Below are 17,327 nucleotides of genomic sequence, written 5' to 3'. Positions count from 1 at the left end.
TGTAACGCTACGCACATATATTAAAATTGTGTGCCTGTATCAAGCAGCACACAGAAGATAACAGTGGTCCTACACACTTCAATGGCGTATTCCTGACGATACCTTGGTCTCTGGTGAGCTAGTCCGCAGCTCGTGGTCTAGTGGCTAGCGTTGCTGCCTCTGGATCACGGGGTCCCTGGTTCGATTCGCGGCCGGCTTGGGGATTTTCTCTGCACGGGAACTGGGTTTTTGTGTTGTTCTTATCATTTCATCATAATCATCATTCATGACGGTGGCTAGATTGGACTGTGCACGAAATTGGACTGTGTAAAAATTGGGACTTTGTACGGGCTCTGATGACTGCACAGTTCAGCGCCCCAAAACGAAACATCTTTAACATCATCTGATGATCAGTAGCCGTCGAAGACAACGTACTGACTTCAGTTATTTAAGAGGTCTTCGAGACACTTACATGTCTGGAAACCTATTCCACATGATCCTATTGTCGTTAACAGTCTGCAGTGGAGCACCGTGTCAAATATTTTACGGAAATGTATAAATATGAACTCTGTCTGTTGCCCTTCATCCTTAGTTCGTAAGATATAGTGTGAGAAAAGTACAAGTTGAGATGCTCACGAGCGATGCTTTCCGAAAACATGCTTATTCGTGGACATAAGCTCTCCGGTCTCTAGGAAATTCATTATATTTGAACACAGAATATGTTTTATAATTCTGCAGCAAACCGATGTTAAGGATAATTGCCTGTAATTTTTCGTGTCCGTTCTTTTACCCCTCTCACATACAGGAATTGTTACATACAGAAATGAGCTGAGCTTTTTTTCAGTCATTTGTAACTTTGCGCTGAGCGAGAGATTCGCGTTCGCGCTAAATTCAAGTTAAATAAGGAGCCAGTGCCGTAGAGTACTCTTTGTAAAACTGAACTGGAATTCCATCCATATCTGGCGACTTATTTCTTTTCGACTCTTTCAAATGCTTCTCTGCGCCATCGTTGCCAATTTCTATGTCCTCCATACGGGAGTCTCTGCTCTGGTCAAATGACGGTACGTCTGTACAGTTTTCCTGTGTGAATAATTTCTTAAAAGCCAAATTTAAAACTTTGGCTAATCTTTCACTGTCTTCTGCTGATAAACAAGAATGGTCAACTAGTGACTGGATAGAAGCATTAGACCCGCTTAGCGGTTTTACATAGGACCAGAATTTTCTCGGGTTCTCAGCAAGATCTTTTGTTATGTTATGACGGTAGTATTGTACGCTTCGCGCATCGATCTTTTTACAGATGCACGAATCTCTACTAACCTTAGCCTGTCGTCATCTGCGCGTCTTCTTTTGAACCGATTGCAACATCCTTTGGTTCATCAGCATCTATTGTAATTCGTTGATAAACCGCGGTGGGTTTTTTCCATCCTAATCAACTTACTCAGCACCAATTTGTCCAGAGCACGATTTACAAACCGTTTAAACTCTGCTCGCAGTTGCTCTACATCCATCGTAATGGAACTAAATGATGCCAATTCATTGTATAAGCGAGATGCTTACAACTGCTTATCTTGCTGATTTACCAACATTGGTAACCATAGCCATTGTGATGACATTATGGTCACTGGAAGTTCCATGCGGCTTTTCGCGGATGATGCTGTAGTATACAGAGAAGTTGCAGCATTAGAAAATTGTAGCGAAATGCAGGAAGATCTGCAGCGGATAGGCACTTGGTGCAGAGAGTGGCAACTGACCCTTAACATAGACAAATGTAATGTATTGCGAATACATAGAAAGAAGGATCCTTTATTGTATGATTATATGATAGCGGAACAAACACTGGTAGCAGTTACTTCTGTAAAATATCTGGGAGTATGCATGCGGAACGATTTGAAGTGGAATGATCATATAAAATAAATTGTTGGTAAGGCGGGTACCAGGTTGAGATTCATTGGGAGAGTGCTTAGAAAATGTAGTCCATCAACAAAGGAGGTGGCTTACAAAACACTCGTTCGACCTATACTTGAGTATTGCTCATCAGTGTGGGATCCGTACCAGATCGGTTTGACGGAGGAGATAGAGAAGATCCAAAGAAGAGCGGCGCGTTTCGTCACAGGGTTATTTGGTAACCGTGATAGCGTTACGGAGATGTTTAATAAACTCAAGTAGAAGACTCTGCAAGAGAGGCGCTCTGCATCGCGGTGTAGCTTGCTCGCCAGGTATCGAAAGGGTGCGTTTCTGGATGAGGTATCGAATATATTGCTTCCCCCTACTTATACCTCCCGAGGAGATCACGAATGTAAAATTAGAGAGATTAGAGCGCGCACGGAGGCTTTCAGACAGTCATTCTTCCCGCGAACCATACGCGACTGGAACAGCAAAGGGAGGTAATGACAGTGACACGTAAAGTGCCCTCCGCCACACACCGTTGGGTGGCTTGCGGAGTATAAATGTAGATGTAGATGTAGATGTAGACTAATTCTCGTCTCTGTACTAACGCCGTCGATAAAGTGAGCCTTTTTGTACCTACAAGGTCTAACATATTTTCATTGCGCGTAGGCTGTCGACGGTCTAGGAAACAGGCATACGGCGGGGAGAGTGGTGTGCTGACTACATGCCCCGCCGTGTCCTCATCCAGTGACGCCTATGGTCTGAGGATGACACGGCAGCCGATCGGTACCGTTGGGCCCTCATGGCCTGTTCGGGAAGACTTTAGTTTAGTTTAGTTTTTGTAGGCTGTCGAAATAGTTGCTCAAGATAGTTCTCGGGAAACGTGTTTAAAAGTATTTCGCAAGACTGTCTATATGTACCCCCACAATAAATCCATGGCCGTGACTGTCTATACTCGGCAGGTTAAAGTACCCTCCAACTCGTATTGCATAATCTGGATATTTACGCGCTACAGGCCGTAGAATACCTTTAAATGACTCTAAAATTGTCACAGTGGAGTCGAGTGGGCCGTTAAAAACATACAAAAATTAAATTGATTTCACGTAGACATGTTGTACGCAACAGGCCACACAAATTTGACCTCAATGTGACAGTATTTTTGTCAGTTGCAATGAACAGTCCCCCTCCAATGGTGTCTAATCTGTCTATCCGATATACGTTCCATGGATCGCTAAATACCTCAGAGTATTCTAATTCTGGTTTCAGCGAGCTCTCTGTCCCGAGAATAATTTTAGCGCGAGATCATTCCTGGTGTACAGTAAATTCGGGAACTATTTTACGATTGAGATTTTCACTCTGCAGCGGAGTGTGCGCTGATATGAAACTTCCTGGTAGATTAAAACTGTGTGCCCGACCGAGACTCGAACTCGGGACCTTTGCCTTTCGCGATTACCTCGATAATTTCTTGATAAATGGGTGTATGCCTACAAACAACGTCATGGGTGACCTTCAGACCGATACAGGGACAGTCACCACAAAAACAAACTTGCACGGCATATCCTGGGGATGCAACACTTTTGTTGATTCGTATGTATACTTAAGTGTTGATTAAATTTATCATTTTAATTTACAATGCTCACTCTAAATTGACTAGTAACAGTTTGTCTTATATGTTTTGTTTGCCATATCCGGAGCTGCAGCCAAAGCTTGTCAACATAATGTCTTTATACACATTGGCGCTGCAGTGCTTTCCTAGTCAAATGGTAACATGAAGGTATGTACGTCCTGCTTCAAAGTTGCTGTAGAATTGCTGCACTTTGCTGTCACTCGTGATGGTTACGTTATCTCGGCTGTATGGAATCAGGCAGAAACCCTCAGCGAATGACAGTACGCATTTCACACTGGACAGGGGACTCTATTGTTCTAGGCGTATTTAGTTGCTCATTGTGCACTCATAGCTGAAAATTGTGACGTGAAGCAATCGACGGGCATACTAGAGACATTGCACAACACATCTGAGCAAAACTTCATCGGATTTTCACTTTGGTTTTAGTGTCGTGACCCCGATAGTAGGTTGGAAAAAAATAGCCCTCATATCACTAAGTAAACAGATGGGTTGATGGGAATCAGACATTCAAAATGGCTCTGAGCACTATGGGACTTAACATCTGAGGTCATCAGTCCCCTAGAACTTAGAACTACTTAAACCTAACTAACCTAAGGACATCACACACATTGATGCCCAAGGCAGGATTCGAACCTGCGACCGTAGCGGTCGCGCGGTTCCAGACTGAAGCGCCTAGAACCACACGGCCACGACGGCCGGCGAATCAGACTTTCAAGCCAGTGACGATCAGTTGTATACATTTGAAGAAATCTTGGTTTAGACACCTTTTTCCATGTTATACAGTAAAAATTTTATAACTATTTGCTTTACAATAATAGAGACTTGTTCATTCTATAGTTGGCATCAAGAGAATCTAAATAACGTAAATCGTGTTTCTGCATCATCAGTTATGTATTTTGTAAACAATTATAATTTCAGATATTAATAACATTGTTATTAACAATTTTATAAAGATAGTAATAATTTTACTAAGCTCTTATCACTATCACAGACTAGACGCTGTCTTTAAATTTCACATAGCATATCTGCTGGTATTCCCAGTGAATATACAGGTTGCGGCGCGAGATCCTCCTTATTTTATGAAATCATGGTTGGGGAAATATTGGAGATACTAGTTTAATTCTCTTTTCTTCATATAGAGGAACATTTTATTTCATTGGGTTTTGAAAATGATACCTTGTAGATGGCCTGCGTTCTGCTCAATGCATTTGGAGGGTCGAAATTAAAAGTTTTGGTCCACTTGGTCCAGCATGTTTGTCTATGTTTCAGGGGCCATGGACGATTCGTGTGGACCAAGGATTTAAGATAGTCCTATAAGAAAATATCTCAGTGGCCTATATCTGGCGAGCGTGCTGCCCACTGAAAATGGCCCCTCGAAGAGTGTTGGGGAAGTGTCCGCGTAAGAAAGTCAGTTAATGCCGTGTACGCCGTGACGGGGTCTTGTTGGTACCAGAAATCCCCCACATCCGTTTGTTCAAATTCCGGAAGAAAAAATTTCTCAAACATCAGGACATAACGAAAAACGATAGGCCAATAATGCCAGTTTTGGATAATGTACAGCACACAGTCACGGACTGTGTATGCATTGGTTGCTAATGAAGTGCTGAGCGGTTCTAGGCGCTTCAGTCCGGAACCGCGCTGCTGCTACGGTCGCAGATTCGAATCCTGCCTTGGGCATGGATGTGTGTGATGTCCTTAGGTTAGTTAGGTAGTTATAAGTCTAGGGGACTGATGACCTCAGATGTTAAGTCCAATAGTGCTTAAAGCCATTTGAACCATGGTTTTTTCCTTTTTTTTTTTTTTTTTGTTAATGAAGTTCTCGGGGCTTTGTACCAATCCAATATCGCATGTTTTGTTTATTCATACATCCAGACAAAAGAAAATGTGCCTCGTCACTGAAGAACATGAGGGCGTCATGAGGCAGGTTTTCGATCACGGCTTGATATGCATTATTTCGTGAAAAAAAATCGCATGTCTTAACTGTGTGTGCCACTTCCAGTTTATAAGCATGAAATTTCAAATCTTCATGAAGACTTAGCCTCGCCGTGCAATGAGAAATTGCAAGAGTAGGTGCGTGTTTGGGTCCCGGTCGCTTGGTGGAATTCAAAAACGGCAGCCTTACGTTCTAAAGACCATTGGAAAAGCAAATCGCCACGGCGAACATGCGCTCCTCTTCGAACACTTTATGATCGCTTCAACAGCAACCTTAAAAAAAAAGTTATGCCCCGCCTTTCGAATGCACTCAACCCCACTCAAGAACGAGTAATAGCCGCTGTGTGGCACACGTTTCAAGTAAGGATAACCCCGGGCTTCACCGTGTAAAGGTTTTCATTTTATATATTCAGTCACTTCACCATGTTTCTTCCTGAAAAGACATGGCACATTAGTTCCCTCTCCATAGGGATTTCCGCTGAGTCGTCGTTACCTACAGTCCAGCGCCAGGCCTGTGCCAACCCTTGCCACGACCGTCCTGCCGCTCTGCCTGGAGACCAGCCTGACTCACCTTGCTTGGCCACACTACGGCAACTCGCCTGCCACCAGTTGACTCATATAATTGTTAGTGGACTTTCCGCATATAACGTCACAGCTGGACATGTATTCGAGAGGGAGCAGGTTGAAATAGTGGTTCGGCCATCCGTTTTCCATGATTTCTCTAAATCACTTTAGGCAAATACCAGGAAGGTTCCTTTGAAAGAGCACAGCTGATTTCCTTTCTCACTCTTCCTCAATCCCCGCTTGTTCCCCATCTCTAGTGTCTTCGTTGTTGACGGGACGTTATACGCTAATTTTCCTTCCGTCTTCTTTCTGTATAGGGAGCGGAAAACAAAATAAAATCTTCATTTTTCTGATAATTTTATTTTTGTAAATGGGAGATTAGTTTCATTTAGGGCTGTCCTGTCGCCAGCATACTGAGAAAACCGTATTTAAAATGTGTCTGCTACCACAAATAGCACCTTTCGTTTCGCTGCAAATGTCTGCTAACGAACTAGAGGTCATCAGCTGTACAGTGGAATAATATCTCTTTGTTCGCGGATGATATTGAGAAACACAGTTCCTCCTCTGACAGCTGATTATTGTTAGCAGTGAGAAGCGAAAATTATTTTGAGGCGTGATGTCACGCCGGCGGAAACACCACGGGAAGAACGAAAGTGTCTAGTTTATAATGCAGATACTAATTTCATGGATCGTGTTCCATAAGCTGTAGGCCCCGCATCTCGTTAGCGTTAACTGTGTGTTGGGGCTGACAAGTTAATCGGATCTGTCAGAACGAAACACTGTAATGAAGGCGTTCATTTAAATTTTCACATGTATGTTTATGAAAAACTGAAATCGGAAAAGTTTTACTTAATGTTATTTTATCACCTCGCCTCTCCTGGGTGGTTATGGGTTCTTACTGGTACAAAATTTTACGCAAATGGAGACAGGTCACGAGACTGATTAAGTTTAGAAACTTACTAGGAATTAACCCCAAAAATCCACGATATGACCAAACCAACGCTAGCCATAAATAAATGGCACCGATCTGGAGGTTATTCGTAGCAGATTGTGTTTCGCTATGACACCAGCTATCGATAAAGATGATGGCGCAGAAGAATCATTCTGCGTAGTGTAGTAAAAGACCTACACTGAAAGTGTTACTTTTAATGAGGAAAGATAGACTGATCAAATGAAAAAATAGGATTTGAAGCAGCAGCAGATCGTGAAGGTAAGATGATATCGGTGCGTGTTAGGTTAGGAGTGTGGCTCGGTGGATCAATGGGTCCCTAAACTAACTGAGCGAAGATCTAAACAATCATCGATGGCTCTACCTTACCTACGTCGGCTAGAGTGATGTGGTGTGACAGTCACTGAAGTGATATCTACCCGAAAACAGTAACATAAAATCAATTTGGAACGGAGACCTTATTGTGAACTGGGCCATTTTACAGACAAAAGAAACATAATTTCTTATGAAACAAAGAAAATCTAAATTTTGAAGTGGACTAGAACGAAGATGACGTTCATAAATATAACCCCCTCTCCCTCTCTCGCCTGTCACCCTCCCTCCCCACACCCACACACCGGCTCACAAACTCTACTCCTTATTACTCCAGTCTTTCTTCAGTTTTCTCCCAATCCACAGCTGTTCTGATTAGATTGTTCATTTCATTCTATAGGTCCTGCAATTCTTCACCACTTTCACTGACGACATCATATAATTCTTATCTGGCGCAAACAGTCGGCATATGGACAGATGCAGACAATTTCACAGATTTTCACACTCAGATTGCTATGTAACCCTAAGTCATTTAATTTCATAATCGGAAAAAGGACTTTCACACACATACGTTGACCGAAATATTTTGTCATGTTCGCAACCTCATTAAGAAGATGTGGTCACTCTTCCGAAGAAAAACAACGTAGACCTTCTATACAGTTTTAATGTAAAAGAAAATATCTGTTAAACGGGAATTACGTTGCAGATCAGTCAGTTACATCTGCAAGTGTGCAGGGGCGCTTTGAACTGGAAAGGCAAACGCTGTCGAAAACGGTTCGAAAACAGATGTAAGGTGGGCAGTGTTCTCAAAAGTTTGGAAAAATATCTTCGTAATTCTTTCAATGCCACAACGAATTCGTCAGATATCACGTTCCTTTAGTGCCAGGGGTTTTGGGATATGTATGGCGTTTTTCTTAGAATTTGTCCCTTCCAAAATGTGATTTTTCTTTTTAAATGCAGCTGCCTCAAATCATAAACAATTTGTTTCTCACCTTGAAATGTCTTATTGTTGGCAGTGGGCAGCCAACTCCAATTAAAATGCGAGGTCTGCAATTCATTTCGTATGTTCTAATTTTCGTTCTGCACTTCTTTTTCCTTCATAAATTCCACAATAGTACCCACACATGGCCTGCACATCATGCTGGCGTGCAGTTTGGCACGCTATGATCGACCCTGCTGTAAGCGGACTATCATAGAAGAAATGTATTCACAATTACAAATACGATTACACTTCAGCTGCACAATTTGTTGATGACTTATGAAAGTTCGTGCCGGACCAGGACTCGAATAAGGATTTCGTGCTTTACGTGAGCGGTCGCTTTAATCACTTCGCCTATCCGTGCAGCACCTCGGACCGACCCAAACCCCTGTAAGTCACTTTATGTCCACGTCCTGCACTCGCACAGTTGCTGTCACTCTCGCACAGTGAGATACTTACTTATTATTTTGGAAATTTGTGGTAAGGTCCTATTGGACCAAACTGCTGATGTCATCGGTCCCTAGGCTTACACATTACTTAATATAACTTAAACTAACTTAACCTAAGGACAACACACATACACACATTCCCGAGAGGGACTCGAACCTCCGACGGGGTGGGAGGGGGGGGGGGGGGGGGGGTTAGCCACGCGAATTACTTATTATTGTCGCGGCCTGTCTGGGCATGAAATACTATTTTGCAGTGTCCTGTGTTTTACGTTGTACAGCAATGACGTGCATGCATGTCTGAATAACTTGGGCATCTGAAGTCTATCATATTCACAACTGCGAATAAACTTTTTTTTTATTTTATACAGCTCCAGATCGTAGTAGTGACCGTTCCTTCAGACATGCTGCCCTGTCTATCTGGTAATCATCACGATGAAAATGATACTACCAGTTGCTAATTTCACTTAGTTCGGGCATGTGACGTCTATTCACCCACAAATATCGTTCGTACTGTTCTTCCCAGTCACTGTGGTTATATGGTGCAGTGATACTGACGAATATTCTCTAGAATTGAGCACACGTCTGAAGTAAAGTTATGAGCCACAATATAAAGGCATCTACATCTACATCTACATTGATACTCCGCAAGCCACCCAACGGTGTGTGGCGGAGGGCACTTTACGTGCCACTGTCATTACCTCCCTTTCCTGTTCCAGTCGCGTATGGTTCGCGGGAAGAACGACTGTCTGAAAGCCTCCGTGCGCGCTCTAATCTCTCTAATTTTACATTCGTGATCTCCTCGGGAGGTATAAGTAGGGGGAAGCAATATATTCGATACCTCATCCAGAAACGCACCCTCTCGAAACCTGGCGAGCAAGCTACACCGCGATGCAGAGCGCCTCTCTTGCAGAGTCTGCCACTTGAGTTTATTAAACATCTCCGTAACGCTATCACGGTTACCAAATAACCCGGTGACAAAACGCGCCGCTCTTCTTTGGATCTTCTCTATCTCCTCCGTCAACCCGACCTGGTACGGATCCCACACTGATGAGCAATACTCAAGTATAGGTCGAACGAGTGTTTTGTAAGCCACCTCCTTTGTTGATGGACTACATTTTCTAAGCACTCTCCCATTGAATCTCAACCTGGTACCCGCCTTACCAACAATTAATTTTATATGATCATTCCACTTCAAATCGTTCCGTACGCACACTCCCAGATATTTTACAGAAGTAACTGCTACCAGTGTTTGTCCCGCTATCATATAATCATACAATAAAGGATCCTTCTTTCTATGTATTCGCAATACATTACATTTGCCTATGTTAAGGGTCAGTTGCCACTCCCTGCACCAAGTGCCTATCCGCTGCAGATCTTCCTGTATTTCGCTACAATTTTCTAATGCAGCAACTTCTCTGTATACTACAGCATCATCCGCGAAAAGCCGCATGGAACTTCCGACACTATCTACTAGGTCATTTATATATATTGTGAAAAGCAATGGTCCCATAACACTCCCCTGTGGCACGCCAGAGGTTACTTTAACGTCTGTAGACGTCTCTCCATTGATAACAACATGCTGTGTTCTGTTTGCTAAAAACTCTTCAATCCAGCCACACAGCTGGTCTGATATTCCGTAGGCTCTTACTTTGTTTATCAGGCGACAGTGCGGAACTGTATCGAACGCCTTCCGGAAGTCAAGAAAAATAGCATCTACCTGGGAGCCTGTATCTAATATTTTCTGGGTCTCATGAACAAATAAGGCGAGTTGGGTCTCACACGATCGCTGTTTCCGGAATCCATGTTGATTCCTACATAGTAGATTCTGGGTTTCCAGAAATGACATGATACGCGAGCAAAAAACATGTTCTAAAATTCTACAAGAGATCGACGTAAGAGATATAGGTCTATAGTTTTGCGCATCTGCTCGACGACCCTTCTTGAAGACTGGGACTATCTGTGCTCTTTTCCAATCATTTGGAACCCTCCGTTCCTCTAGAGACTTGCGGTACACGGCTGTTAGAAGGGGGGCAAGTTCTTTCGCGTACTCTGTGTAGAATCGAATTGGTATCCCGTCAGGTCCAGTGGACTTTCCTCTATTGAGTGATTCCAGTTGCTTTTCTATTCCTTGGACACTTATTTCGATGTCAGCCATTTTTTCGTTTGTGCGAGGATTTAGAGAAGGAACTGCAGTGCGGTCTTCCTCTGTGAAACAGCTTTGGAAAAAGGTGTTTAGTATTTCAGCTTTACGCGTGTCATCCTCTGTTTCAATGCCATCATCATCCCGTAGTGTCTGGATATGCTGTTTCGAGCCACTTACTGATTTAACGTAAGACCAGAACTTCCTAGGATTTTCTGTCAAGTCTGTACATAGAATTTTACTTTCGAATTCAATGAACGCTTCACGCATAGCCCTCCTTACGCTAACTTTGACATCGTTTAGCTTCTGTTTGTCTGAGAGGTTTTGGCTGCGTTTAAACTTGGAGTGGAGCTCTCTTTGCTTTCGCAGTAGTTTCCTAACTTTGTTGTTGTACCACGGTGGATTTTTCCCGTCCCTCACAGTTTTACTCGGCACGTACCTGTCTAAAACGCATTTTACGATTGCCTTGAACTTTTTCCATAAACACTCAACATTGTCAGTGTCGGAACAGAAATTTTCGTTTTGATCTGTTAGGTAGTCTGAAATCTGCCTTCTATTACTCTTGCTAAACAGCTAAACCTTCCTCCCTTTTTTTATATTCCTATTAACTTCCATATTCAGGGATGCTGCAACGGCCTTATGATCACTGATTCCCTGTTCTGTACATACAGAGTCGAAAAGTTCGGGTCTGTTTGTTATCAGTAGGTCCAAGATGTTATCTCCACGAGTCGGTTCTCTGTTTAATTGCTCGAGGTAATTTTCGGATAGTGCACTCAGTATAATGTCACTCGATGCTCTGTCCCTACCACCCGTCCTAAACATCTGAGTGTCCCAGTCTATATCTGGTAAATTGAAATCTCCACCTAAGACTATAACATGCTGAGAAAATTTATGTGAAATGTATTCCAAATTTTCTCTCAGTTGTTCTGCCACTAATGCTGCTGAGTCGGGAGGTCGGTAAAAGGAGCCAATTATTAACCTAGTTCGGTTGTTTAGTGTAACCTCCACCCATAATAATTCACAGGAACTATCCACTTCTACTTCACTACAGGATAAACTACTACTAACAGCGACGAACACTCCACCACCGGTTGCATGCAATCTATCCTTTCTAAACACCGTCTGTACCTTTGTAAAAATTTCGGCAGAATTTATCTCTGGCTTAAGCCAGCTTTCTGTACCTATAACGATTTCGGTGCTTTCTATCAGCGCTTGAAGTTACGGTACTTTGCCAACGCAGCTTCGACAGTTGACAATTACAATACCGATTGCTGCTTGGTCCCCGCATGTCCTGACTTTGCCCCGCACCCGTTGAGGCTGTTGCCCTTTCTGTACTTGCCCAAGGCCATCTAACCTAAAAAACCGCCCAGCCCACGCCACACAACCCCTGCTACCCGTGTAGCCGCTTGTTGCGTGTAGTGGACTCCTGACCTATCCAGACTGGTATACTGTTGTAATAAGCGTAGTTAATGTTTCTGTCTGTCCATGCTTTAGTAGAAGGTTATAGTTATTAAAAGCGATTATGTATAATTCTGTGAACAACTCTCTGCCGCAGTGTCGACACTGCGTAATGCTCGACAGCAAAAGACTCTTATAAGCAGTCACTGAACAATATTGAAGTCCCTTTAGAACAAATACACAGTCTGGCATTAATCTCGTCGTTTCGATTCATATCCACGGTGCAATCGATTGTTACGGGTCGTCAGGTACATACTGTTTCTCTCTACATTAAATTTCACCCGGTATACACCGACCGTCCACAAATTTCCGAGACTGATTTTCTTCTTGGTGCATAAACGACTACAGCGGAGTAGCTACGTTGGCAGCTTGAACTAACATCTGTGAGCAACAGATTTGAACTCGATTAGTCAGTTGTGAGCAGGTAGTGGACGTGCAACCATAGTGTGTCAACGTTGTTGTGTCGCAAATCGTAATGGAGCAACATCTCTGAATCAAGGGTTCAAGACATTCTTCACAGTGTTTTGAAGAAGAGAAAACAGTGCAGAGCTTGTCCAACACACCTTGATTTCCGAACAAAAAGAACAACACGTGAACGCCTACCGCGACTTGATTGAAATGCAAAACCCTGGAAAAAAGTCATTAAGGGTAACGAGATTTGGTGTTACCAATACGAACTACCAACAAAACGGCAAAATTGAAGAAATTCACAGGAAAGGTCAAGGCCTTGACGGCGAACTGACATTCAATGTAATGCGAGAGTTTGATAAAATCCCAAAGAAGAACTTTTATCTCAGTTTCACACGATTCTATGAACGTTCTGTGCATTGTACTCAAGTGGTGGAAGACTATGTAGAATATGTGCAGTATTAAAACGACCATCTCGGCTGTTCTCTCTTTGTTATTAATCTAGTCTCGAAACCTTTTGGATTGGCACAGTATATTAGTTACGTTGCACCCCGAATGCACAAACACGAATAACACTTTCAATCTTGTTTCGACGTATCACTTAACACAAAACCGATGTAATTACCTATCGTCCACTCGTTTTGCCATGACGTCTGTTAAATGTGATAACTCCACCATTGTTTCGGCGCCAGCAGAAACACTTGGCTCGACTCACAACTCAAAGCTCAATTCAGTCCCAGTCAGAATCAGTACTAGGTAACTTCGATTTTATCAGAGCTTTCTGCAGACCGTCATCCACCTGAGCGATATTTTTGGTGTTCAGGCTCGTTTTTATTTTCTGTTAAGATTCATTTATCTCTAAACGTGCAAAATACTTGGGGACAGTATTATTTTGGCCACCCTGTCCTTTTAAGGGTGTCGGTATCGATACCCTTGTCAAAGTCACACCAACACCCAAGAAAGGAAATCGGAATAATCCCCTGAATTACAGACGCATATCACTAAAGTCGATTTGCAGTAGAGTTTTAGAACATATACTGTGTTCGATCTTTATGAATCACTTCAAGAAAATGATTTATTGACAAATGGTCAGCACAGATTCATAAAATATCGTTCTTGTTAGATACACCTAGCTCTTTATTCCCACGAAGTTCAAAAATGGTTCAAATGGTTCTGAGCACTATGGGACTTAACATCTATGGTCATCAGTCCCCTAGAACTTAGAACTACTTAAACCTAACTAACCTAAGGACATCACACAACACCCAATCATCACGAGGCAGAGAAAATCCCTGACCCCGCCGGGAATCGAACCCGTCCCACGAAGTAATGAGTGGTATCGACAGGGGATATTAAACTGATTCCGTAGTTTTAGATTTGCAGACGGCTTTTGACACCGTTCCTCACAAGCGTCTTCTGATCAAATTGCGTAATTATGGGGTATAACCTTAGTTGTTCGACTGGATTAGTGAGTTCCTGTCAGAAAGGTCACATTCCGTAGTAACTGACGGAAATTTATCGAGTTAAACAGAAGTAATATCTGGCGCTCCCCAAGGAAGTGTTGTAGGCACTCTGCTCTTCCTGAAATACATAACCGACAATCTGATCAGCCCTCTCACATTGTTTGCAGATGATGATGTCATTTGCCGTCTTGTAAAGTCATCAGATGACCAAAAACTCCTGTAAAACGATTTAGGCAAGATATCAGTATGGTGAGAAAAGTGGTAGGTGGCTCTAAATAATGAAAAGAGTGAAGGCACCCACATGTGTACTAAATGAAATCCGCTAATTTTCGGTTACATGATAAATAACAGAAATCCAAAGACTGCAAATTCAACTAAGTACTTAGTGATTACAATTACGAATAACGAAAATAATAACGATCACATAGATAATGTTGTGAGTAAAGCAAACCAAAGACTGCGATTTATTAGGAGAACACTTATAAAGTGCAACAGGTGTACTAAAGCGACACACTACACCCAGCTTGCCAGCTTGTACGTACTCTTATAGAGTAATGCTGTGTGGTGCGGGATCCGCATCAGATGGAACTGACGGAGGACATCGAAAAAAATGAAAGAAGGTTCAGCTCGTTTTGTATTATCGAGAAATAGGGGAGAAAGAGTCAACGGCCTTGCCGCAGTAGGACCACCGGTTCCCGTCAGATCATCGAAGTTAAGCAATGTTGGGCTTGGGTAGCACTTGGCTGGGTGACTGTCCGAGTCTTGTACTGGATGACCGTCCGAGTCTGCCCAGTGTTGTTTGCAAGTGGGCTGCGCCCAGTCCTTGTTAGGTCAATGGAGAAGCTACTTGCTTAACAAGTCTCAGGTCACGAAAACTGACAGTTCCCGAAAGAGATGTAAACTGACCACATACCCCTCCATACCCAATCCAGCGATGCCTATCGGCTGAGGATGGTTCGGCGGTCGGACGGTACCGTTTGGCCTTCCGAGGCCTGCTCGGACTGAGGTTAGCTATAGGGGAGAGAGTCCCGTGGACATTATAAGTGAACTGGGATGACAGTAATTAAAACGAAGGCGTTTTCCGTTACGGCAGGATCTTCTCGTGAAATTTCGATTACCAACTTTCTCCTCCGACTGCGAAAATATTCCCTTGTCGCACATCTACTTAGGGAATAATGATCATCATAACAAAATTTTAAAAAAAAATCAGAGCTCGTACATTTGATTTAAGTGCTCGTTTTTCGCGCACACCTTTCGAGATTGGAACTGTAGAGAAATAGCTTGAAGGTGTTTCTATGAACTCTATCCCAGGCACTTCATTGTGAATTGCAGAGTAATCATGTAGATGTAGAAAGATCTAAATTTCGGTCAATTTACCGTGGCTGTGGTATCACTGATATTGTAGAAGGTTCTGGAATTTAGTCTGAGAATCCCAGGAAGACTGAGAGTGCTTTCGAGACATCGGAGTGAGTCAGTCGGTGGCCAGCGGTGAAGGCTGACTGTCGGGCTGTGGCCCAGAAGCGCGGAAAAAAGTTTAATTTTGAGGTATAGTGGGTTTTAAATTACATCTGAGAATTATTTGAGCCGTTTTCGTGATTCCATATTCGTGGACGTGATTTTGTGAAGAAGAAGTGTCAACAATGTGAATTTTGAGCAGTTCGAAGATTTCAGGGCCATATGAGTAGTACAGCCATTAATTAGTAGCACATAGAGAACGAAGTTTTTGAGTGTTGGAAGAAGTCTTGAACAATGTCAGATGATGTAAACAAATAACTGAAATATTCGCACCGTGAAATAGTTAAAAGAAACTAAGCGAGATGAATGATACTGGATTGAGAGAAATTGATGCAAAAGCAAAGCACCGCGTTCTGGCCTGATGGACAGTCTGAGCCGGCCGACTGCCGTGTCATCCTCTGCCAGTGGTGTCAGTGGATGTGGGATAGAGGAGTGTGGAGTCAGTGTACTTCTCTCCTGACCCTTATCAGCATTCTTGATCTTGGAGACACCACTTCTCACTCAAGTAACTCCTCAATTGATATCACAAATCTGAGTGGACCCTGTACCCGTTTTCTCGACAGCGAAAATCCCTGGCATTACAGTAAATCGAGCCCAGGTCCTCCGCATAGTAGGCAGACACACTGGCGGACCGAAGAAATCGATGGGAGACCACAATCTGGCTACAAGTGAAAGCATAAACTGTGTAACTTGAGCGATATATAATTTCAGAAAAAATATTAAATATAGTTTCCACCGCACATAGGACGCAGTGCACAGGTAAATTTAGACACACAGTTCAGTTTAATAGTCGCCTGCGTATAAGATGTAACAAACACATTTCAGTCGTACGATTGCCAGAAAACTAGAATTAACACTTCAGCTACTCAACTCACCGAGCACGATCCAGATGACGGTGGCATTGCCGGCGGCAGCGACGAGTAGCATAGTGCCGTACAGCAGGCTCCAGGCGAGTTTGAGCGCCCAGTGCAGCTGGTACGGCCGCGACTGCGCCAGCCACGGGCAGACCGGCGCGCTCGAGTTCGACTTGTAGCCCGCCTTCCACGAGCAGTTCAGCCACTCGTCGTACTCATCCATTGTAGCTAGCGCCTCACATCTGATGCATTGTCAACGGGTCATTAACATCACACGGACCACCTGGAAACAAAATGGTCGTAAGAACCTATTAAAATGAAAAGCACATGATTTTATAATTAAATGGTTCCCTGAGACATTTAAACCTGTTTTTATTATCTACGATAATAGTCTAAGCAGACGAAATGAATTAAAATTTGTGTTGCAGCCGAGACTCGAACCCGGGTCGTCTTGCTTATTAGACAGAAGTACTAACCATTTTTTTGTTGTTGATCTCATTTTGTTCGTTAAATTTTCTTCCATTTGGTCGGGGCGGACGTCCTATGACGTCCGTTTACGTTCTTCGTTGATACATTCACTCAGTTTTTTTGTTGCAGAGGGCAGCTAACCCGCTGACCGAGCACGCTTAGCTACCGTGCCGGCGTCATTACACCAGCAATGGTACAAGGACCTCTGCTTACGTCCAATGCTAGAGTGTTTGCCAATATTGGAGAGCCCTGGCAGCAGTGACAATGCATAAGGGAAAAATGATGTGCAGCAGTAATAACAATCGTATTGCTGTGGTGTAATGGTTAGCATTTACATGTAGCA

General features: G+C 43.2%; 1 protein-coding gene across 1 annotated transcript in view; it reads right to left on the bottom strand.

Moving 5' to 3' along the window:
- The window catches only part of LOC126471015 (tachykinin-like peptides receptor 86C), a 130,662-nt gene extending 113,923 nt beyond the window's left edge, over positions 1 to 16,739 (bottom strand). The window contains exon 1 of the mRNA XM_050099075.1: positions 16,538 to 16,739. Coding sequence (XP_049955032.1) covers positions 16,538 to 16,739 — 202 coding nt within the window. The remainder of the gene's footprint in view (positions 1 to 16,537) is intronic.
- Between the last annotated feature and the right edge of the window lie 588 nt (positions 16,740 to 17,327).

The sequence above is a fragment of the Schistocerca serialis genome, chromosome 3, assembly GCF_023864345.2.
Source record: "Schistocerca serialis cubense isolate TAMUIC-IGC-003099 chromosome 3, iqSchSeri2.2, whole genome shotgun sequence".
Taxonomy (NCBI): domain Eukaryota; kingdom Metazoa; phylum Arthropoda; class Insecta; order Orthoptera; family Acrididae; genus Schistocerca; species Schistocerca serialis.
Note: the sequence above shows the minus strand (reverse complement) of the source record. Positions and strands in the feature narration are given on the sequence as shown.